General features: G+C 38.6%; 1 protein-coding gene across 3 annotated transcripts in view; it reads right to left on the reverse strand.

Annotated features, from left to right (window-relative positions):
- Positions 1 to 24,726, reverse strand: part of tsnare1 (T-SNARE Domain Containing 1) — an 86,426-nt gene that overhangs the window by 21,252 nt on the left and 40,448 nt on the right. For all 3 annotated transcript variants that reach the window (XM_027002398.2, XM_027002407.2, XM_035530892.1), the window contains 5 exons: positions 19,152 to 19,242; positions 18,644 to 18,718; positions 18,365 to 18,421; positions 15,258 to 15,416; positions 879 to 951 (listed from right to left, as the gene is read on the reverse strand). In XM_027002398.2, the coding sequence (XP_026858199.2) occupies positions 879 to 951; positions 15,258 to 15,416; positions 18,365 to 18,421; positions 18,644 to 18,718; positions 19,152 to 19,242 (455 nt within the window). The remainder of the gene's footprint in view (positions 1 to 878; positions 952 to 15,257; positions 15,417 to 18,364; positions 18,422 to 18,643; positions 18,719 to 19,151; positions 19,243 to 24,726) is intronic.

Below are 24,726 nucleotides of genomic sequence, written 5' to 3' on the forward strand. Positions count from 1 at the left end.
ATGTCAACATAACTGCAATTAGTGAAACCTGCAGATTCTCTCACCATCTTTGGTCATCACCATTATAAAGAGTGATACCTCATTATAACTGGACATTTGTCTTACAAAGCAGAATCTTTTTATTGCAGCAGTAGAGGATATATTGCTGCATATATTGCTGCATATCCTCTACTACATATATATATATATATATATATATATATATATATATATATATATATATATATATATATATATATATATATAATTAGTCCTAATGAACCATTAAGAAAGAGATTTTTGGCAAACATGAGAACGATTTCAGAATGGACTTTAAGACATTCCTATTTACTTTCAAATGCCTTCATGGTTTTGTCCCTTTGTACCTGACTAAATTAATTATTGTATGTTCCTTCAAAAGCTATCAGATCTATCAACAGTAACCTGCCAGCCATACCCACTATCTGATTAAAGAGTAATGAGACAATCTTTTCTTACTATGGCCCTGAGATTTCCTTACTAAAAACGTGAAGACTCTAGTTGATCTAAGAACTTCTAAGTGGAAGGTTAAGCCTTATATAATAAGTTTAGCTTTTAATTATTGCTGCATTTCCTGTTGTTGAATATTATTTGTTGTTATATTGTTTTTTTATCTTAATGTATTTAATTTTTTACATTTTGTTCTTTGCTTTGTCATTAGGAGCCATTATTATTATTATTATTATTATTATTATTACTCATATTTCTTGTCTACTGATACAAGTAGCCAAACTTGTTGGAGGAGTGGTTATCAATAAAAGTAATCTAGTTTAAATCAGTGTTCCCCTTGTTTGAGATGCAGATATGCAAACACAGTCATAGGCCCATATGAATGCACCTACATGATTTCAAAGCCTCACCTATTGTGTCACCTTGTTCATGCACCATGCTGGCCAAGTCCTTCATAACCTGGCTCACGTCCAGCATATCTCTCTGCAACAAGGAAAAGGCTAGAGGTTAGAAAACACATACAAAAGAGCTCTTCACACCAGTTCAGGCCATCTTCAGGAAAGATATTTTAGGCATGGCAAGCTCAGAGATTTTTTTTTTTTTTTTCAGATCAAGTGGCTGAAAAGGTACTGCAGATGTTGCAGACAAAAAACATGTAATGGGGAACAAAATCAGAAAAGTCTCTCTCCCCTCAACCCCTTTTGAGCACAGGCCCAAGGCAACATAGAGGTGGTGTCTATTGGTTTCTATCTTCCCCTCACAGCTTCCCCCAGCTCCCATCCACAGCCCATGCAACTGCAGCTGGGCTGGTGGAGTGGCGGCCAGTGAGCCATTCATCACAGGTGGCTGTGATTGTTTGAGAAACTGGCAGATCTCCTAGCTCTTGGCAAATACCATCTGGCTGGAGCCAAAATGGCCCCTGGCAAACCCCGTGATACTAAAGACTTTTTGCATTTGTCTTTGGGCAGTCCAGTCCATCACACAGCAATGGTTCCACAACATATTTATTTTACCTGCCGAGTCCAGTTTGTCACAATGATGAAGTGAAAAGAATTGTTTTGTTCAGTTGGCAGGGAGGGATTTGTGGATATTCACAAGGTTAAGAGGAAGAGAGTGGGAAGAAAGAGAGAAGGAGAGAGATGCATAGAGAGATATTGACTGTTAGAGTGCTCTGGTGCTCTGTGTTCTGGTGTCTGAGGAAAGCCTGGCCATATCCTGGGGCTGTTGAGTTCTGCTCTACATCATTCATGGAGTTATATTCAGCCCATGGTGTTTAGCATCCCTAGTAAAGACCCAGCTCTTGAGACCCGCATCAGAAAAAGTGCCACTTACCCTAATCAAAAGACTATGCTGAGAGGGAGTCAGCCTTGACAGCAATGGCATTCCTGGCCTAAAAGGACAGTTATGTGAAGCATTAAAGCAGCCTTTTTACCCTTACCAGGAATTTACTTGTTCAGTTTGGAACAAACAGAAGGACAACAAAGGACCAAAGGTGCAAGACTTAATGGACAACTTCTTTTGTGTCTCCACTGCCTAGTAAAATAGCATTAAATCAGTGCAGAAATTATATCAGATGGGACCACTTTTTGCTTGTAATCTGTCTCTTTCACTCTCCATTAGTATTGTGTCTATTGGTAGAGGATAGAGAGTGGGGAAGAAAGAGAGGGGGAAGGCCTGACAGGACACAGAGGATATCTTTTTGTTTCATTAGACAGAAAATGTCAGTGTGAGAGCCAGACATCTGCTTCATTTGACACAAAGGCAAACATTGTAGCACACACAACACACACAAACACTCCATAGACGCAAACCATGAGGAGCTGCACCTACAGAATTATATGTGTGGGTTGATAAGGCATGTTACAATGTGAGTAAAAAAAGCCCCACCCCTACAGAAGAAGACTGACAGTACCATAGCCCCAGGCATTACAGAAGCAACACAGGATATGTCTGACAAGAAGGGAACATAAGTGTCACTATGTGCTAACTTTCAGGACATTTTGGGGGTGCAGGGTGGAGGTGGGGGGGGGGTTTGGTTGGTTGTGGTAGGAGTTTAGGTATAGCAATCGATAACAAGTATATAGAATTAAGTTTTCTTCCTGACAAAGCAATAATAACAAAATAGCTATTAAATATGCAATGCAATGACAATTTCTTAAATATACAGTGTAATGACAATTTTATATTACTTTACATAAAATGACGCATTCTCTGCACCCAAGAGCGAGAAAGCCAGGATCATTCAGATAAACATTAATGTGGTATGACAAAGTCAGTGCCCTGAGAAAGGCTGATGTATTCACCCTGAAAATGCATCATTTGCAATGACTACTGCTGGTTTCAAGTCCTCACAGTGAGTGCACTATATCAAAGTTACTGTGCTGTTCTCAAGGCCAGGCTCCATATTTAGACACATGGTACTGTATGTGTGTGTCTCCAAGAGAATGTGTGCTTACTGTTCAGTAGTACAGTATGACTGAAAAATATGACAACAGTATAGAAGAGGAGAAGAGAGTAGGCAACAGAGAGAGAGAGAGATAATGACTCAGTCTTACTCTAGTAAAGTAAGAACGGGGATCTACAGTAATTCATTGGTTTCAGAATCTCTGATCACCAGTACAGTATGGTAGGTGACTGAAAAATAAGAGATAAATAAGGCAATAATATAAAAGAGGATGAGAAAAAAGTGAGAAAGACCAAGAGAATGAATCAGCCTTACTCTAACATAAAGTACAAACGTGTATGTACAGTAATTCAGTGGTTTTAAGATCCAGAATAGCTTCAGTACAAAGCACTCAGAATGAACATCAGAATGAGAATAATGTGTTGAATAATCTACTAGAATGAAAGTAGGGAAAAAAGGAAAAATTAGCACAGGCATGCCAGTTTCATCCAATGTATTTTAGTTCCTATGGGATATATCAAAGGCTGCATTTATAAATCAGTATAGCTACAAAAGACAGGATGGCCACTCAAGGCAGAGAATGCATCATCAGTGTCATCCTTGTCTTTGTCTTTTTTTCCATTTCACAAGAACTTGGAAGACAAATGATTATCAGCTCACATGGCCAACAGCACAGTTCGCTGTGGCTTACTGGAGCAAATCATTTTCGCTGTAAGGTGTATGATTACACAAAGATGTTTTAGGGCCTATTCAGGCTGATATGAATGTTAATTTTAATTTGCGGGGTGGTTGGGCTTATGAACTTTTTCAAATTTCAAATTTTTAACTTGGATTTGTGTATCCTGAAAAGGCACACCACATATTGTTTCCTGCATATGGAAATTACTGCAAAACGTCTCATCCTTCTGGTTTATCTGGGGGAAGAATGCTTTGTCCAAAGGTATTTATTACCTCTTTACAACAGTGAACTGATCACTCTTTCTGCTATCAGCAAAGGGCAGCTAAGAGCCACTGATTAATCTTCTGATGAACATCATTCTGCAAGCTTGCCTGACAGACAAACACATCTGGAAAAATAAAGGCAAGACGTAAACAACAAGGAATTTAGATGCTAGGACATGGACTACTTTATTACCAGGCACAGCAGTAAATGAAATAATGCCCAAAAGACACTGTTTCCTCACACATTTGGATTTTCACAGAACTGCACAGAACACTCATAGCATCCTGAAACATATGATAATTTTATGATACTTGCACCATGAATATGTCACTCTTCCATCTTGAAGAACTAGATTTGGAATTCACTTTTCTTGAAACTCTGAAATAAGTTGGAATATGTTCCATGATTTTTACTGTCTCAGTATGAGATACGAACATTATGATCCTTCTTTTGAGTTGTTTCCAAACACTTCCCAGTAGACTGATTAAACTGCTGCCTCACCTAGGCCTCTTTATCACTTCCTTGTGAGCACAAACCCTTCAAGCATAACTCAGTGTCTCTGCTTACTCTCTCCATTGTCAACATGTTATTTTAGCTGCACTTTCCTCTTCCAGTGAGTCTGCTGTTGCTTAACTACCTTCTAACATTTCTCCAATTGGCCATGCTTGTTTGCCTATATTATTGCCTATTTCACTTTTGTTTTGAATGTTCACTGAATGCTTCATTTGTTGTAATGCCAGCCTGTATAGCCATGTTCTCTTTATGATATCCATAAACATAGGTGTTAGTATTTCCCAAATTATTTTAATTTGAGAAATTAAATTTTCTTTTGACATTTTCTATGCATTGCCTTTATTATCTCATCTGTCATCTGTCTCCCACAAGTCACATGGGTTGGCCTGCCATGTGCAGTAGGAGGATTGTTGTTTGTGACCACACCTGCACACACCTGCACCTTGTTTTGTTTATGTATTTAAACCCTCGTCGTAGTGTACAGGATTGTTGGTCATTGTGGAAGTAACGTCTTGATGTAATGGTCCTTTTGTCATTGTTAAACGTATTCGTGTTTATCGTCCATGTTTAATGTTAACCGTTTCATGTTTGTGCTTAGTGTTTGTAATGCTTGAGAGTGCCGTCATCGTTTTATGTATATATGTAAATAAATGTACGTCCCAGTCACTGGAGTCTGTACGTTCTGCCCCTCGCCCTGTGGCACTCGGGCCACCATGCATTACAGTATGACCAACCACCACAGGAGGCCAGCTCCCGCGGCTAAAAACGGACTTTCTAGTGGGAGGTGCGCAGGCACCCCCCTCCACCGCTGCCTGGACACTGGGGAGAGGACCGCGACCGCTGTCCGTGTCTTCTCGGGAAGCGGAGGGGAACACCCCCGGGAATTTCTTGGGGAGGGCCCTGAGACTGTTGAGCTTAGGCTGAGGAGGACCGAGGGGCACCACGACGACCAGAAAGAGGGCAGTTGGGTGGAGCCATCGGGATCTCCAGAGGGCGGAGCTGAAGCCCGAGTCCCTTCCCTTCAGCGGACTCGCCAGCGAGACTGGAGGGGTCTGCCCAAAGTCCCAGAGGCAAGCCGCTTCTGGGATGCTCCTATAGCGGTGGGAAAGAGGAGGACCGTTGAGGGAGGTGGCATGTCTGGAACCGGAGCAGACATGCACCCCTGCGTGTCCGTTGAGGCCACAGAGACGCCAAGGTGCCCGCGGGGACGGCGGGCACCACGTCACAGCAGCTTGTTGTTTTGTGTGTGGGCATTATTGTGTGTGTGTTTTGCCACCCAGATTCAAACCCATCAGTTCATTCTCCCCTGACAACAAGGGAGAGTGAAGCCTATCACATACTTCATACAAGGTACATGTAACCTATCACTACTATTTTCAAGCAGCTTATGGAACATCACAGGGAGAGTGGATAGCAGTATTTGTCCCCTTCTGATGCATGTGCTTACAGGCACCTGTGTCACATGATTGGTGTGCATCATTGCAATTGAGAGAACGGAGGGAGAGAGAGTAAGACTAAATATGCCACTCCTCGCTCCCTTCCAGCACAGCCAATTTTGCTCTCTCAGCCTTCTGTCCACAGATGGCTGTGGCATCATCAGGGATCAAACTTGCGATCTCCTGATGATAGGGCAAATGCTTTTTTGTAGCACCACTATGATAACCCAGTTAATATCTTATGACAAGAAAACATGAGGCATGTAATGACCTTGTGTCACAGGTAGAATAGTATGACTTTGGTTAATTCATGCTGTCTTTTTATGTATGTGGTAAAAGTTGATTAATCATCTTGTTGCCAAACAGGCAAACTGGAAACCCATAACAATTTCTTATTCAAACACACACACACACACACACACACACACACACACACACACACACACACACACACACACAAATGCATACCTTCATGGGCTGCTGTCACCCAAGCAGGTACAAGCTGTAAATGGTTGAAAGGCAGACACTTAAAACTAAATGGAAATGTCTTGTTCATTACAATTTTACCTCCTTCATAGCTACCCAAGGCATATTTCCTCCAGTCTCTAAGTATCAAATTTTGAAAAAGTCTCTGCTGAGTGCTTCATCTCACTATGCTCAGCAAGTTTCCAACAAAATATAAACCATGCAAGTGAACTTAGTTATAGATCATGTATTTTGATCATGTTTGTCACATTTCCAATAACTGTTGGCAACTTCATGCAATTATGATGGATCACTTCAAATGCAATAACCTTTTTTAAATATAATGGCCCAATTGTTGTCCTTTACTAAATTGAACAAGCAATGACCAAATATTTCAAGTGAGTTGTTTTAGCCACATCTCACATCAAGTAATTTATTTATATTTAGGTAAATTAGTGAAAATGTGCCCCCCCACCCCCCCTCAAACAAAAATGTTCGAGACTGAGTCTGTCAAGTAAGTGTAAGATTAAGTTAGGGAAGTCCAGCAGCTGCCTTTAAAAATATATATTACTTTTCACCATCTATGGAAACAATGAACAGAGAAGGCTGAGGGATGGATTCTGTAGCTTATAACTATTATCTCCCCTTAGACATGACTCTTGATTTCTTTTTTTTGTTGTTGTTCTCAGAGAATAGCATGACACTTTGTTTTTGCCAGTGCTATCCCCCCCGCCCAAACAAAAATTCAAAATTTCTTGTGTACTAACATTTACATTTACATTTATGTATGAACAAATATTTGTGCCTAATTGCACTGCAGCAGGGCTAGCGCTTGAAGCCACAACATAACATCCGGACATAAAAAAAAAAATCTGCAATTCTCACATTTGAGGAGATTGGAAGACTCGGACCGATTGAAAGATGGATAAGAATCAGTGCATGCCTGACCTCATCCACAGTGTGTAGAGCAATATTTAAAAAGAACTTTGAGTCCTGAGTCAGTCAAAAATAATTTTTGTCCACTTCTGCTCATATATATCCACTGCAGGAAACTCTCTATCTAATGAACAGATTGCCCAGTTAAACACATGAAATGTGGTGAGACAACAAGTTATCAAAATCATCTGCAATTTCTCCCACACCCTAACAAAAAGACCATTAGCAATGTTACAAATCAGGAGACTGACAGAGTAGCATTGTTGTGTTATGTCAGTCCCATGTCTTGATTTATACTCATCTCTGCCAGTGCTATGATGTAGACACAATGGGAAGGATTTGTACAGTCTGACAAGCTTTCATCAAGATTTTACTACGGGCTCATCACATAGTGGCCATTATGAAAGACTGGCCTTCTGCCCTAGGCAGAGAATGTGCATGATGACATGTCTACAAAAACCATCAAAGGATCCAGTCTGTCAGCCAACAAAAAGTTTGTTTCTTATAAACAGTGACTAGTAGAGGAGAGATAACATATCAATCAAATACATTCTAGGAGAGCTGAAGAAATATGAACAGAGATTGAGGGGAAAAGAGAATGTGTATATGAGAGAGAGAGAGAGAGAGTGCACTCTGCAGCAATATAAATTGAAAAGTCACTCAAATTCCATGTTGGATGATTAGGCTTAGAGACAGTGAGTTTTAGCTATTCTAACAGAAATAATCACTGGTCTTTATGTTTTAAATGCACTACTTTATTCTGCAAGCTATGCAATAACATATTTACATATTTTAAGATATGTAAGCCTTCCTAGAACAATTGTTACAACTACTAAACAGAACATATGCTGACAGAATCATGTTAAAAGATGTAGGATATAGACAGAAAGTCTAGACACATACACTGCCTGGCCAAAAAAAAAAGGTCACCACCTGGATTTAACTAATGAAATAGGTCAGAGCCTCCCATTGGATAATTACTGCATGGGTAATTATATTTCAGCTGGCAAGAAGTTATTTAAGCCTAACTGATGCAGAGAGTAGCTTCTCATTTGTTAAACAACCATGTCGAAAGACACATCCTGTGGTTGTGGAAAAGATGTTAATCTGTTTCAGAAGGGTTAAATTATTGGCATGCATCAAGCAGAGAAATCATCTAAGGAGATTGCTGAAACTACTAAAATCAGGTTAGGAACTGTCCAACACATTATTAAAAAGTGGAAGGACAGTAGGGAAACATCATCTTTGGGGAAGGAATGTGGTCGGAAAAGAATGATCGTGATCGGCTATTACTTAAACATGTGGTGAAATCAAATCGTAGAAAAACAACAGTAGAACTCAGGGATATGTTTAATAGTGAAAGCAAGAGCATTTCCACATGCATAATGCGATGGGAACTCAAGGGATTGGGACTCAACAGCTGTGTAGCCTTAAGAAAACCACTTGTCAGTAAGGCTAACCGGCAAAAATGGTTTCAATTTGCTAGGGAGCATAAAGATTGGACTCTGGAGCAATGGAAGAAGGTCATGTGGTCTGATGAGTCCAGATTTACCCTGTTCCAGAATGATGGGTGCATCAGGGTAAGAAGAGAGGCGGCTGAAGTGATGCACCCATGATGCCTAGTGCCTACCGTACAAGCCTGTGGGGGCAGTGCTATGATCTAGGGTTGCTGAAGTTGGTCAGGTCTAGGTTCAGCAACGTTACATGCCCAAAGTATTAGGTCAGCTGACTACCTGAATATACTGAATGACCAGGTTATTCCATCAATGGATTTTTCTTCGTTGATGACACGGGCATATTCAAAGATGACAATGCCAGGATTCATCGGGCTCAAATTGTGAAAGAGTGGTTCAGGGAGCATGAGACATCATTTTCACACATGGATTGGCCACCACAGAGTCCAGACCTGAAGCCCACTGAGAATCTTTGAGATGTGCTGGAGAAGGCTTTGCGCAGTGATCCAAATCTCCCATCACCAATACTAGATCTTGTGGAAAACTTAATGCAACTCTGGACAGAAATAAATGTTGTGACATTGCAGAAGTTTGTGGAAACAATGCCACAGTGAATGCATGCTGTAATCAAAGCTAGTCCAACAAAATATTAGAGAGTGTGACTTTTTTTTTTTGGCCAGGCAGTGTATACATACACACACCGCACAATGAAATTTGTTTTACCCCACCGCTTCTGGGAATCCTAGGGTCAGAGTGAAGCCATTGAACAGCACTCCTGAAGCTTACAGGGTTAAAGACCCAACAGTGGCTTCATAGCAGAGCTGGGATTTGAACCCAAACTCTTCTTGTTAGTAACCCACAGCTCTACACACTAGATCACCATTACCTCCTTACAACCATTTCTTACTATAGTTACCTATGTTAGTTCATCAACTTGATGCACAATAAAACATGTTTCTGTCCTCTCTGCTCAAGTTTACTAAGGACACCAATAGGGAACTATGTAAAGGATCATTTGAAGGAAGTTACAGAGAATATACTGTTGGTAATTGTGATGTGCAATAGTAACTGACCATGTTCTTGGGCTTTTCTGCAGAGTATCCAAAACATACTTATAATAAGACAGCTACAAAAAGATTTAAAGGCATTTTATATCTTCTTTTTCAAGAAAACATCTCATGACCATAATCTTAGCTTGTGAAGGCTAATGTGTTAGTACAGTACTTGGCCAAACCATGTCCTCATCCTTTTCTTTCTCTCTCTCAATGCTCTTTCATCCATGCTCCCCTCCCCCATCCAAATGTGTTTAATGCTGATATGAGATCCCCCCCATATCTCCCACCCTGGCCAAAGGCATCGGGCAGCAGGACGGAGTGTCACTGCCCCAGCAGAAAAACTGTTAAGCAGATTTACGCACACGCTTACTGTTGGAAAAAACGATGACATTTTCTTGCACTGCCTGCAAACGGCTTATGCATGAGATGTCTCTCTCTGCCCTTGCTGAATAAACGGTTTAGAATGTAGAATCAAATGTTTCCTCTGCTGCTCCAGCCCTGAGGACCCTACAACTCAAGGCACACATTCACTGCCAGAATAACATGGCATATGGTTGCATGCATCCATGAGCATGAGTTACCCTGAGAGAAAGTCAGTTGGAAAAAAGAAAACAACCAAAATATTTATTATTAATTATTAATTTTACATGAATCTTAAAGAGACTTTATCATTGTTTTAGAAGTTTTACAGGAATAAAAAATACATTCTAAAATGTACATGTTGATTAACATCTTAGAAAATCTTACAAAGTCCTAGTATAAGAACTAATTTATGTTCCAAATAAAAAACTTTTTTTTAAAGAGTGAGACTTCCTTAGCATTGTTCATAAGCAATATAATTTCTGAAACTACCTTTTCATGCAAAAACTATACCAAGTATAGCAATAGATTTTTACAGAAAGTACACTACAAAGTAGTGTTATACAATATAATGATGTTAATGTCATTCCTGAGGGGTGCACTTATACTAGAATCAGAAGTGAAGTAAAGTTGTGATATAACAGACAACTAAAACTATTAGTTTTGATGACTTCTGGAGATTTTAAATTATGTGCTAAAAATGTATTTCATCACAGGTATTATTTTATTCCTCCTCTTCTATATGACTATATACAACAACAGAAGCAATGTGGCACAAATAGAAGTTTCTGTTATCATTTTTAAAGTTATTTTTTCCACACTTTTTTCACTGTCTTGCTTTTTTTTTAGCACTGTACTATAACATATAGCATGTCTGTCATATTACATTGTAATATATTCTGTCATTTTTAGTCCATATTACATGTATCTGTGTACTATCTCTACATTCAAGCTGGCCAGCATCAACACAACAGCATCTCACCTTTGTGAGATGCCCCTTGATATCTGTGTATTGCTGATGACTCCCCTCTGGCCTCCACCTATAAATCAGTCTGTTCCTATCAGTAGAATAGAACCACAGAAAAATTTATTTCCTTACAAATATGAGACAAATATTTGTCTTAAAAACTATACAGAACATTATGACCAAAAAGATCCATGGAATCAGAACCTTAAGGACTACAACCTCCTGAGGTAAAAAGAATAACATATAATATTACTGGTCTTATACTATCAGTCAAACACTGTTGAAATGGCAGGGAAATTGAAATGACCCCTTCAGACAGTGTGCCAGAAATAAACATTCTATGTAGTATCCTTTGCCTTTTTACAGAGGACATAGGTTTATAGACTGGCCCACTTGTTTGTACTGGATTGTCTGAGGTATTCTCCAAAAACCTGCTGTGGTGCCATTGATAGAGCTGGCAGAATTTAAAAAACAATCTGTCCTGAGACTCATCTTACTTCTGTGATAGAATATAATGTTAAATGCTGTTAACACTCAGCATATAACTTTACTCCCCCTCCTCCCTCTCCCCCTCTCCCTCCCTCCCCCCCTCTCTCTCTCTCTCTCTCTCTCTCTCTCTCTCTCTCTCTCTCTCTCTCTCTCTCTCGTTCTAGGGTAAAACAAATGTGCTGTCTACATTTGCAGGGGAGACAGGTGTCTGTATTTTTCCTTCCAGTTGGGCCAGGTGTTGCATTCAGATTCCCCTTGAAAGTTGTCCTCTGTTATACCCACAGACATTTTTTTTTTCAAAGTTAATTTTAATGAAATGTTAGCCAGTGCCAAAGTGCTAAAGGTGCAGCTGGAGGTGATATCATAAAAGAGGGAAGAAGCAACCTTCCCGAGCCTGAGGCTAAAGCTCATCTCCACCCACCCTCTCTCTCTCTCTCTCGCTCTCTATCTCTCCCCATCTCTCTCTCTCATATATATATATATATATATATATATATATATATATATATATATATATATATATATATATATATATATATATATATATAATGCATTCAGTTAAACAACTGTCTAGGTGATGTGTGTATGTATATATATATATATATATATATATATATATATATATATATATATATAAACACACACACACTCACTTGTATCTCTCACTTTACTCAACCCCATAGTGGGACACCGAAGGACAGTACAGTACATCTGAATTCAATTAGCCACCCAGGAGGCACACGTAATTCCTCTTGTTCCTCTCCTTGTAAGAATATACCAAAGCAGTGATGAGTGGTTTAACTCTCTTCTCCCTGTCATTCCCGTTTAAAAGCCATGCACTGTCTCTTACCACAGCAGCCTCTAGAGACCACTTTGCCAGATCAACTTTTGGAAGGAGAGTGGTGAACACAAAGAGAGAGCAAGCTAGCTCACAGTGAGAGAGAGAGAGAGAGGGAGGGAGAGAGAGTGAGAGAGAGAGAGCAAGAGAGTTGAGTTCAGTTCCAGACACTGAGGATTCAGCTGTGTGGAGCTGGCTGAGCAGCAGTGGGTGGGGAGGAAGAGCGTGGGGATTTAGACTGGAAAAAGCACATTGTCAGATGTGATGAGCCTAACCGAGTTCAGGCACAGAGCCCTTCAGCACCTGCCACGGAGCTCACGCAGTGTGGGCAGGACCACGTCGCTGTCACCTCTCCTATCAGTCCAACTCTGCTCCCCCCTGCCTCACAGATGCTGTGTGCATTGGCTGAGCTCCTCATGTGTGAAGGTGGCTCTACTTTATCTGAGGGCTGATGACAGTCTGTGTTGCAGTTGTATATTAGTAGCAGCTGAATTGGCACTGGATGTCTGACATTTAGTGAAGCCTTTCGAAACAAAGCCATATATCTTAATTTCTAGGCTTCTTAGATTTTGTCATTTGTTATGAAGACATGTGGCTTTTCTTATCTTTCACATCCATACTAATCATACCACACACATAACAAGCAAAGAAACACTGAAATGTACATAAAAATGGCTTTGATATTAGACCGAAATTATGTCCCACAACAGCAGAGTGGCACCATCCTCTGTGAGAGACTAAACCCATCTGCGGGCACATCTGGAGAAAAATGCCCCTTGAGCAGATGATGAGGATTCAAAACTGAATTGTAAGCAAAATCACCTAATGCTAATGTATGACAAAAGAACAAACCATCAAAACATTATCCTTAGAAACTAAGTTAACTGTTAGATTTACTGAAGGATGCAGAAGATAGATGACTGAGTCCACACCAAATAAGCTTCCCTGGCCTTTAGGGATTTGTTCATTCAGTATAGAAAAAAAAGAAAAAAAATCACCATTGTGCTGTTTTCTCAGTGCAAATGTGTTAATCTATCCTAAAGCAATGATTTAGTTCCTGTACAGACACTACGGTTTACTGAAGTTTGTTTGGATAAGCTTCTCATACAGTCACTTTGAACTACTGTTGCAGAGCTGAGATGGAGTGGCTTATTAAGTTAGTCTCAGAGCAAAGTACCATACTTAAGCCTGGGGCACATGCTGACCCAGGAAAGGCAAAGCAGATTGTTATTTTTAATTGAGAGCACCTTGCCCATTTACAGGTCTAGCATACTGAGCAACTGTCTAAAAAAAGGAAATAAAATGGAACAGATTTCCTGCTGCCTGGAAAATATAAAAATCATATTATGTTCAAGTAACTCTATGCAGGTACACTGTCTTCAGCCAGAACCCCAAACCATCAGCACAAATCTGCATTATGTTTTCATTGTCTGACAGGCACAGATATAAGTATTTTAAAAGTACAACAGCTTTAAATGTTTTTGAAAAATCATCCATATCTGTCTAGTGAATTGTCACAAAATTTTACAAAAAAACATAATTTTGTGAGAATTATAAACACCTATAGTACGAGTTCACCAACCACATCATTTCTTATATATTTTGAACCCATTATTTTTATAACACAAATATTATTTATAGGAAAGAGAACCATGTGGCAGAAACAGAATCAATAAAAAAACACTATACTATGTTGTGGGCTGCTTTAAATCAGGCTACCTTATAAGGAATAAAATGCACTGCACTGTACACCCAATACTACATTTTATGATTTATGTTGGTTGAACAGGGTGACTACACAAAAGTCGCATTTAATTGCCTTTTCATGTTTCTATCCTGCCATACTATATGGAAGAGAATAAGCGGCTCAGGGCAGGGATTAAGAATTTTGGCCTCTGTTCTCTGATAAATCAGCTCCAGTCCCAGTTTACCATTACTGCTGGCTGCTACTCTGATGCAATCAGTGTCCCTCTCCAGGATCCTCTGGAGCGGGCAGCTTTCTTCAGCCCTCATGATCAGTGTCTCCAGGCTAACTGCCCTGCTGAAACCAAGTATTTCTTGGAGTATTTTCCAGCATATCAAACATACAATCAACCAAAGGACAAAGGCCCTCCTCAGCAGCCCCCTCTACAATAATCTTGAAACCCATAATGCTAAAAACAGCTACTGTGGCTTCCTAATGCTTGATCAGAAATTACGCAGTGCTGAGAAACCCCATGTAACTTATAACTATGACCTATAAAAACCTTGTCCCAAATATTACAGCATTCTGTAGAACAGTAATAGTATTTTCTGGACCCAGACTAAGACTGTGGCAATGCTAGTGAAACAGGGCAAGCAACTTTTCTTCCAACCCCATGATCCAATATGAACCTTCATATGGGATCTACTGAATTTACAGTAACACATTTTGGGATTGCATGGCAAGATGGAAAAATAGATATATTTTTCCATGACTTGGGACAGTTTCTGGAAAGTACTGACTATATTTTACTGACATTCTCATTTATTCAATGAAAAGGAAAAGCTTCAGACTAGTAACTGCTCAGATGTCAAAGCATGTTACACTTAAAGTATGCATTTCCAGTGACAAATATAAAGTTCTGGTATTCTAACCAGCTTTTTTTTTTTTAATGTTTCAAACAATTTGTATTCAAATGTGAATGAATATCCACAACCATTCAGGAAATCAAAACATACACATGTACCACATTTAATAGTTTCATGAGCACACATTTTTGAGCCAAATTCTGGACCACATCGGTCCAAGACTGTAATAACTTAAGGGAAGAAGAAGCTGGAAAAGAGCCATTCCAGAACAAATGGAGTCAGGCCAACACTGCACTCCCAGCAATTCTATATATGTTCTGCATAGTAATCCTGGCATTGTCAGTGGGATGTTCTCTAAGTGTGGCAGCTAAGCTCACACCTCTATCTGCAGCAGGGCCTCTTCTCTCTGGTGCAGTAGCTCCATGTCTTCCTCAGTGATCTCAGACAGGAACGCCTGCTGCCCGTCTCCTTGAACAGACTCTGCTGCCCCAAACAGCGGGTCTTCCTCATATAGCTCAGTGAACTGTGTCTGCGGGCTCTGTACAGACAAATATGTGCACCAAAAGACAATACACACACACACACACACACACACACACACACACACACACACACACACACACACACACACACAGAGAGAGAGAGAGAGAGAGAGAGAGAGAGAGAGAGAGAGAGAGAAAAAGTATATAGATTATGCTTTTAATTACTGCAGATAAAGTTACAGCTGTTTACAGACATTTGAGTTACAGCCATTCATTATAACACTCTGCACTCTATGAGAAACACTTTGTAAAATATTTTGATCCAGAATGTAGGACAGAACTGGTTGTTTTATTATAAGGACTACAATGATGTCCTCTCTCTGACTGAAATGAATTTATATTATATTTTTACACGTAGACTTCTTTAGTTAGAGATTGTTTGCCAGAACTCTGAACTAAAGTGAAAATCCATGTGGGAGTTGGTCACTGAGAGAGCAGCACATTGATCTGCACTTTCTAATTGTGTATATATGACATAGAATGCCTAAGGCATGTTATTGTTTTTGCTGTTCACTGGATGACTCATTATATTCCATTTCCCCCCCATCTCATGATTAGCACGCCTAATGGGCTACATCTCACTCCAGCTCTATGACACTCTGAAGAGCTCCATCTCCTCAGGGATGCAAAAAGTTCTGCCCACTCGTTAAAGATTTGTTTATAATGCAGCTCTCAATATTTAGATATTACCATAAATGGATTGTAGTCTATCTATTGATCGATGTAGGCTACTCTGTCTTACTTAGGGTATCTTTCATACATGTAACATATGCCAGATTTCATATACCAGATTTCAGCCAAGTTTCCCTGCAGCAATTGCAATACAGGGCTACTGACAACATGTAAAAACACATGAAAAAAACAAACCCCCAAAGAGACAAGTTGGAGTAACTTAGAAAACGTTAAAAAAACAATTGGAGTTACTTACAAAACTTAAATAAACATGTAGAATTTGAATGTCCCGTAAAAATTTGTCTGGCCTTGTCCTGAAACAACCTAAGACCTTTCCCTGCAGAAATATTTCTGTACAAATTGGAGTCAGCCTGATGATACACTCAGAGATTGCCTTTTCTGATACTGAATCACTTCTTTGATCTCCAGGAAATGGAACTCACCAATCAAACAACAGCAAAATCTGACTCTTTACAAATAATTCCACCTGTCTTAAAGAATATGTGCACTATTTTCAATTCATACTTTATTAAAATTGTTTATCCCCATAATTTATTTTCCACATAGTACAACCTTTACAACAGCCTTTGAGAAACCTAATTCTCTTCTGTAGCTTCTCATTGACTGGACCACACATTAATAGTTTTTGAAACAAGAAATTTATATCATTAGTACTAGTAATGCTTAATCTAGCATTCCCATTTATGAAATATGATTTTAAAAGTATAGCTTGTCACTGGATTTCTTATAATGACTTTATTGTTCATTTTCTGTTTTCAGCAAGCTTGTGCCACAGTGATAAACACTGAGCAGCAACAGTTTTAGTAAGGTACAGGTAAAAAATAAATAAAAAATCAAGCATATATATGTGCATATGTATTTTAATCCAAATGGATGTCCTGTTTGGGGGAGCTTGTTGTTGGGAGTTTCACAGAGGAGCTAACATGAGACAGGAACATGAGGGAAGTAGCTCCAGGTAACAAAACAGCAACTGAAAACAGCACCTCCGTACCCCCCACAGGGAGTGTGGAATGAAAAAGAAAGATGAGGCTGGAGCACAGTGAGGAGTGCATGGGGAAAGCGGTTGGATGGGTTTGTGTATCTGTGGGCTGCCATGTCTGCATCACAGGTGCATGACAGCTCAGGAATTCAGATGTACACTTTGGAGTGACATCCAAGTACTGAATGCTTTTGTGTCAGTCTGACAGCCTATAACGGTAAGCAATATCAAAAGATGTCATGCTTGGAGGAATATGACCCGATGGATGTTAGTATTTCACAAACAGGATTCAGCTCTGCAGTCATCTTCAAAACATGTTGCCTCTCAGTGAAAAGTCATATTAAGCCTAATCTCAGTCCTAGTCCACACTAACATGGGTAATCATGGCATTTTGTTTACATACTGCAGTAGTGTGCAATGTAGCAGCCAACATGCAGAGAAAATGGCAAGATAAAATGCAGACAGCTTCTTTGTCTAGACAGATAAAGTCCAGCAGCTAAACATAAAATTAAAATACCAGCTGCAGTAAACAGCAAGACAATGGGTTCTGCCATTTAGAGACTGTGAAGGTCACATGACAACTTTACGTCAGTGTTTTCTAAAAGCTACATTTTCCCTTGTCCACATCACAACAGCTTAATTTTCAGAATTACCCACTTTGGAGTGCGGATTTGAAAAGATGTGTTTTCAGTGGTGGAAAGCACAATTTTACTTTGGATGAATTCACAAAATATAAAGAAATCTGAAGTAGATTCCAGGTGAGTAACTGCAGTGTACTGCAGTCAAAGATGTAGAAATATTCAATATCGTCAAGAAGTACACAAGGTTTCCAGAGAAATAAGACATTTAGGCCAGAGGCCCTTTGTTGGCTATCCAAGCAATGTGCTTCTAATAGGAGGAATCAGTTTGTGTTAGAAAAAAAAAGTATGTTTAAATCAAAAGATTCATTCTATGAGGTTCGAAAGTTCCAAGTGTGTAGATCATATCATATGTAGAGCATATTGTGATATCCCAAAGCCAGTCAGATCTACATAATAAAAAGAAAAATAAGGAAAAAGAAAAAGATTATGCAAAGATATACATGCTGCCCATGCTGTGCCAGAGAAGTATAAGAGTATGAGAGTTTCTCTTACACTGTATGCAAGCAGTCAGTTACAGAGACAAACTCTTTATCTTACTGTCACTTGGTCAGCAGTGCATGCACAAAACAACAAAGACCAAGGAAGACCCAAGTAGACTCAGGCCGCCGCAGAGGAGGTTACACCCACTAACCTGTTTTCTGTCTTTCTTTGCTGGAGGAAGCAAGGCCCTTGTTCGGTCTGCAATTTTCTGAAGAAAAACACGTTATTAGTACAAAATCTGACCAAACAGACCATACAACAACCTACACAACGGAATATTAGAAATGGGTTTATTTTGTCACTTTAAATGTGAATTTCATAGGAGTGCATCATGTGGTCTTTATTAACTGACCTTAAAGCAATTGTATTTTTTCCCAAATGTAGACAGAGAGATGCATGAAGTTAAGGAGAGAGTGTAGGGTCTGCTCACCTTCTGCAGTTCTCCATATCGCTGCACTGATTCTGACAGCTCTGTCTTCAGTCTCATCAGACGGAGACGGTCTTGCTAAAGAAGAAAAAACCTTAAGTACTACATACAATGAACATCTAATGAGATGCTTATCATATTTAAACCATTATATAACTCATTACACTAGATAGCTCAGCTACTGCACCCGTTGTTAATAATGCATTTTAGTAGCCTTACTTGTAGCCTTACTTATATTTTAGTAGCCTTACTTAATGATTATAAATGTACTGATACGGAAAGTGCATTTTACATAATATATGACATATAGTAAACTTCCATAAATAGTGGGGTTACACTTGGCTTGTTTAATGGAAACAAATTAAGATTAGGACTGGATTTTCATTATTGAAAATCTCATACACCCCCATCAATAAGGTTGACATTATCCATGTCTATATGTCAAGTCTATGAATACAGGGTATATTTCGTCTGATATAGGAAGGTCAGAAAATTGAAAGGAAGCCTTTACCCGTGAGGAGCCACTGATGATGTCAGAGAGTTGTTTGATAAGTTGGCTTGTGCTTGTAATAACTTTATTGGTTTGCTGCTGTGTAGAGTGTCTTAGTGAGAGAGGAATAGAAGGAGAAAGAGAGAGAGAGGAAGAGCGAGCTGGTGTGTTATTGGTCTTACAGGGTTATGAAGTGAATCATATGAGTGCCAACATGGCATGGCATGGCAAAAAAAAATGTTAACTAGGCTGGCCTCGCTAGCTTTGCATAGCTTAGGTTCAGCCCTTTAAAGTGAATCATTATTTATGGCAGTAATAGTAAGTAACATAAGAAAATGCTATGTAGTGCCTCCATCTGCCTCCTATTTGGATAGAATGCTGAGACAACCAATGTCAAGGAAGGAAAAAATTTAATCAAGCAAAAAAAAACATGTACTGCAAATTTTTCATACATCCTGTCCATAACACAAACTGATCCTATTCAAAGCAGAAACAGGTCAATATTCAATGTGAAGAAGAGAAACAGAAAGATAAAATACAATTTTCAGAAAAGAAGAAACATGAAAGAAGGAAAGAATGAATGAAAGAAAACAACAAAATAAGATACAAGAAAAATGCAAAAAAAGGTAGACATGAAGACAGCAACAAAGTAAAGACTATATGTACATTCTTCCCTGTTTAAAGTACAGCAGTAAGGGAGGCGGAGGGGGTCAGAGGTTCCTGAACAAATATAATCTTGTGATAGAAAAGCATTGTTCTCCTCAGGCGGAGTGAGGTTGGGGATAAGCCCATTGATTTAGTGTCTGTGTTCTGTACTGTCTGATCCTTGCCTTTAAAAGCCAGTGCAGCCACATTGCCTTCTGCTCCCCAGAGATACGTAGCACAGGGGAAGTAGGCCACCTTCCTCTCAAATATTGATTTAGAGATGGAAGACGGAAGTGAGGGACAGGATGGGAAGAAGAGATGGCTTCAGTGTATTTGGTATGATGGGCATTTCACTGTCGTCCTCAGACCACAGGAAGAGTACTTACTGGGCTTTCACAGAAACGGTGTGCTCAGAAGGTGGAGCAGGTGAGAGAAAAAAAAATATCTTGGCGAATCAAATTAATTTCCCTGTTGTCTCATGAAGTGACAATGGGGCATAACAGAAATGCAGTGGTGTGATGACATTTGGTTATGCGATCCACATTTTGCAAGCTCAGACAAAGCTATAATTGCTACCTATGTCCTGTGTAATTATATATTTAAAGTGTGATTACTGGTAGTCACTAGCTGGGGCCAGTGCTATTTTTAGATTCCACATAATGTTATTTTGATTGCACTCTGAATTACATTGCCTATTCGTGTATTGAACATTTGATCATTTCCTGTTTCATTTGCACTGTGCTCTGTATACATTCATAAGGTCATGCAAAAATCTTGACTGAAGCTGCTGTATGAGATTTAGATGTTGACAACAGAAAGGGCAGCTACATAGTTTATACACACACACACACACACACACACACACACACACACACACACATATATATATATATATATATATATATATATATATATATATATATATATAAAAGAAATATTAACAGCACCAGCAGTTTGGTGATAGCATAGTGGTTGGTCCCTCAGGCTACAGACTTTCACGTCAAAGATTCAGATTTAAATTCCACTGCTGATAGCAGGCAAGCATCCAATGCTTCAGGGCAGTACCGAGCACTTGTGGCAGGTGTGAATGAGTCCACACATAATGTCCTGCTCTATGTACTGTCATTGTGCCCTTGAGCAAGCCACTGCCGCTAAGCCCCATCTGCTTAAGGGGTACAGGAGTATATGGCTGCCCCTTGCATAGCTCCAACACTCTGACCCCAGCTAGAGCCTTGATGTAAGCAAACACACACACAAGCACTTTGCTTGCACAGCTGATGAAGATATTTAATAATATATACATAAAATTGTTGGGTATGTGTATGTTCTCTAAGTGCATATTAATACTGTGCCACCTATAGTCAATTTACATACTTTTCTGTCCAGCCGATCAGGAAAGGATTGAAGGCAAGATTTAACCTGTAGCCTAATTTTTGCACCCTGGCTCCATCTCAGGTATATGGGATTAACTACTGATGAATTTTTACTCTGATGTGTCGCCACTCTCATTCTTAGTGAGAAGATTAGGAATGGCACCACATCATCATGTCACTGTGCAAAACCCAGACATGACAAATTTGCAGTCATATGCATACATATGAGGCCATGACATATGCCATATTACTGGCACTTAACCTAAGGGATGAGATAACAGAACTCAAATCTTCTGTCTTATTCAATTGTATAAAGAATTTGATATTAATTGAAGAGAATGAAGAAATTAGAAAAAGATTAGTAAAATCTTTATCTGCAGGTCTTGAGAAGAGTCTGAAATAGGTCTTCTAGGCAGAGGAAAGTGGTACATGTATATTTGTGGGTACATTAGAGAACATGGTTACACCTAGTAAATTTTAATAAACAAACCCTTCTGTCACAGGTTTCCTCCTTGACTGATGCAGTTCCCATGGTGCTAAATGCAATTTGGCTTTGTATTTGTTTCATTTTAGTCTCCACCTTGTCTTGTGTTTTGCATTTCCCTGCCCTACATTGTTTGCACCTGTGTCTTGTTCCTTCCTAATATAGTTGTGTATTTACACCCCATGTCTTCCTGTCCTGTTGCTCGGTCATTGTAAATTTCCTTTCTGAATATTATGTTTTGTAGGTTTATCTTTTCTTGAATTTTCTAGTTATGTTGTCTAGTTATGTTATATTTTGGTGCAATTAAAATAATGAAACTGGCAATTATTTAGGACTGGATTGAATAAACAACACATTACAGTACATTGGAAAAATTAGCTCTATGTTTCTAGATTTAGTCAGCAAATTTTATGATTAAAACTAAGTTATTTAATCTTGAATGAGGCTACACACAATGTATTTTTGAGCATTTTTTTTCTCTGCATTTTCAAAAAAATCTTGGGCCTACTCATGTACTTTAGATTATTTTAAGCAAAGATTTTCAGTAAAATTGCTCAAACATTTTGAAACAAACCACTAACATCCTTTATCAAAGTAGCTCTTTCATGAAATATTCATGAAATATACTCACCAAACTATAATACACTGAACACCCTCAAAGTGCCCCTAATTAAGTCTCTTTCCTATGCACTGCAGAGGTATCATTTATTCAGGCTCGCCCCCACACCATCTCAAGGGTAGTGACGCAGTTATGAAAAAGTTCTTGTATTACTCATCACATTCAAATTAAACTGTTTAGTTTTTCACAGTGCATGATTTATCATTAGAAGGCCAAATCTTCATGTAGCTGCTTTCTGGAAGGGTATGTTGAGATAATTCTTCCCCGGAGTGGAGTGCACTGTGGTGGGCTAGTGGCACAACTAAGGCCATGAGTCCCTCTTACAAAACCAAATTATGCCTTACAATACAATCTTAGGTTTAATTACAATCTTAGGTTTAATCTGCAGGCCTGTAACCATTAAAACATGCTGGCTTAGCCAGCAGTAGCCATGCACAAGTATGTTCTCAAAGACACTGGAAATACTGGTAAATCTCACTGTGGTAAATCTGTTGCCATTGGAGACAGAGCTCCTCCAGCAAATGAATAAGCTGAAGAAGGAAGACAGGACTGAGCATTTGTGTTATCAATTAGATTCAGAATGATGACACTATCAGTCTCATTTATACATGGATGTTACTGGACAGAATAACAAACTCCTGTACAAGTGGGAGTTGTGACATATTGTATCAAATTTGTGTACATACATTTCTGTGGTCTGAAACCCTTCTCCATCTGTAGATACCAGGCCATAGCCTATGTTCATGAGCCACTAGGGTCATTTTTTACCCTCTTACTACTAAAACTGTAACAAAATCAGCTACCCTGCTGACATCTCAATTTGGAAACTTACAAAAGTTACAAACTATTATTTTTCACAGCAGAAATATATTCATTTGTCTAATCACAGAATTTATATTGATTTACCAGAAACATGATATAAAACAATTAAAAGTAATTACTGAATTACTTGTTTTGCTGTAATAATTTGCCAAGTCATTTCCATGGGTTGCAATGTGAAAATATACAGTTCAGCATGATTACAACCAAACAAATAAATAAAATGAAAATTCCATATTCGTGCTATCAAAGGTTATGGTAACGTACACATACAATATTTAATGAGCAATTATAAAGTTAAGGTATAAATATAAAATAAATATGTGCTAATATTTTTTAAAAAAGAATCATTCAAAGGGTATTTTTAACCTTTGTCTAGATTCTATTTTTTTTTTTTTGCTGAACTCCAAACACCTCTGTAAACTTCCATGCATCACTTTGAATATAGTCTATTACTCAGTCTCTCAGTCTGGGACAAGAATGCACAATCCAAAGACAAAATAATAAATACAAAACACACACACATACACACACACACAATAAGCATTGAGTAAAGGAAAAAAACATGACACATACCAACATCATCATCTCATCGCAATCAAGATAAAAGAGTGTTTTTTCAAGCCAAAGCACATAATGATTCATCAACATTAAAATGACCAAAAAGGCTTATTAGTACTGATGATTAATGAGGTATGCAAACAAAAAAGAGAATTATTCTAAACAGATTTTTATTGGCACCAACTTAATTTAGTAATGGTACATTTTTCATCAACAAGTATCTTGTATGTTGGCATTATAAATAATATATGTCACACAACATTAATTTAGTGGATTTGTTTATTAAATGTAAAATCATCTAAATTTACTTGCAAGTAAACTGAGTCTATTTCTATGTGAGCCTGTGGTGATAGAAACATCTATTTTAATCATTAATTTGTTCAGTGATTACCCTAATAATGCATTTACATTTGAAATCAGTCATGCAATTAATCAGGCATATGATGATTTTGCCAAGTTTTCTGAAATGTATGCCACTCTTTGTTTTATAGAACTGCATTTCTTTTCAGTTTGAGATGTTAACTCTTGCCTTCAGATATTTGTGTGTACTTGAAGTCTGTTGTAGTACTTGAAAGGCTAAGTTGGTGGAAAGTGAGTCACTTTATTAGGTCCCTTACAAAATGCACCGTCATAACAGGCAAAATGATCAGTTAGTTTGCCAGACATAGTTTAAAAAGATTCAACAAATGAAACCATTTAGAACAAACACAAAGACTTATAAAATGCAAGAAACAAGGCAAAGTAATACATATTAAAGAGGTGAAGGAGAGATTAAGGATGGAGGCAGAAGAAAAGCCAATAAAGCAAAGACTCTCTGACATTTGTAACAGTTTGTGTCCATCATTTTTTGTTATTTAATGATTTTCAGTATTTTCATTTTTATTTACTTTTACCAATTTAGAAACTCATCTGCTTTAGTTTATATATGCACTATTTTGTGTTATGTGTATTGCGTTACAACAGAGTCGAGTTACATCTTGTTGCACTAGATACAATTACCACTGACATGTTGCATGGCGATAAAAATAATCAATCAATTAATTAACAAATTCAGTATCAGTGGTAGCTCAGTGGTTAAGGTACTTGACTTGTAAT

The sequence above is a fragment of the Electrophorus electricus genome, chromosome 10 (assembly GCF_013358815.1).
Source record: "Electrophorus electricus isolate fEleEle1 chromosome 10, fEleEle1.pri, whole genome shotgun sequence".
NCBI classification, from domain to species: Eukaryota; Metazoa; Chordata; class Actinopteri; order Gymnotiformes; family Gymnotidae; genus Electrophorus; species Electrophorus electricus.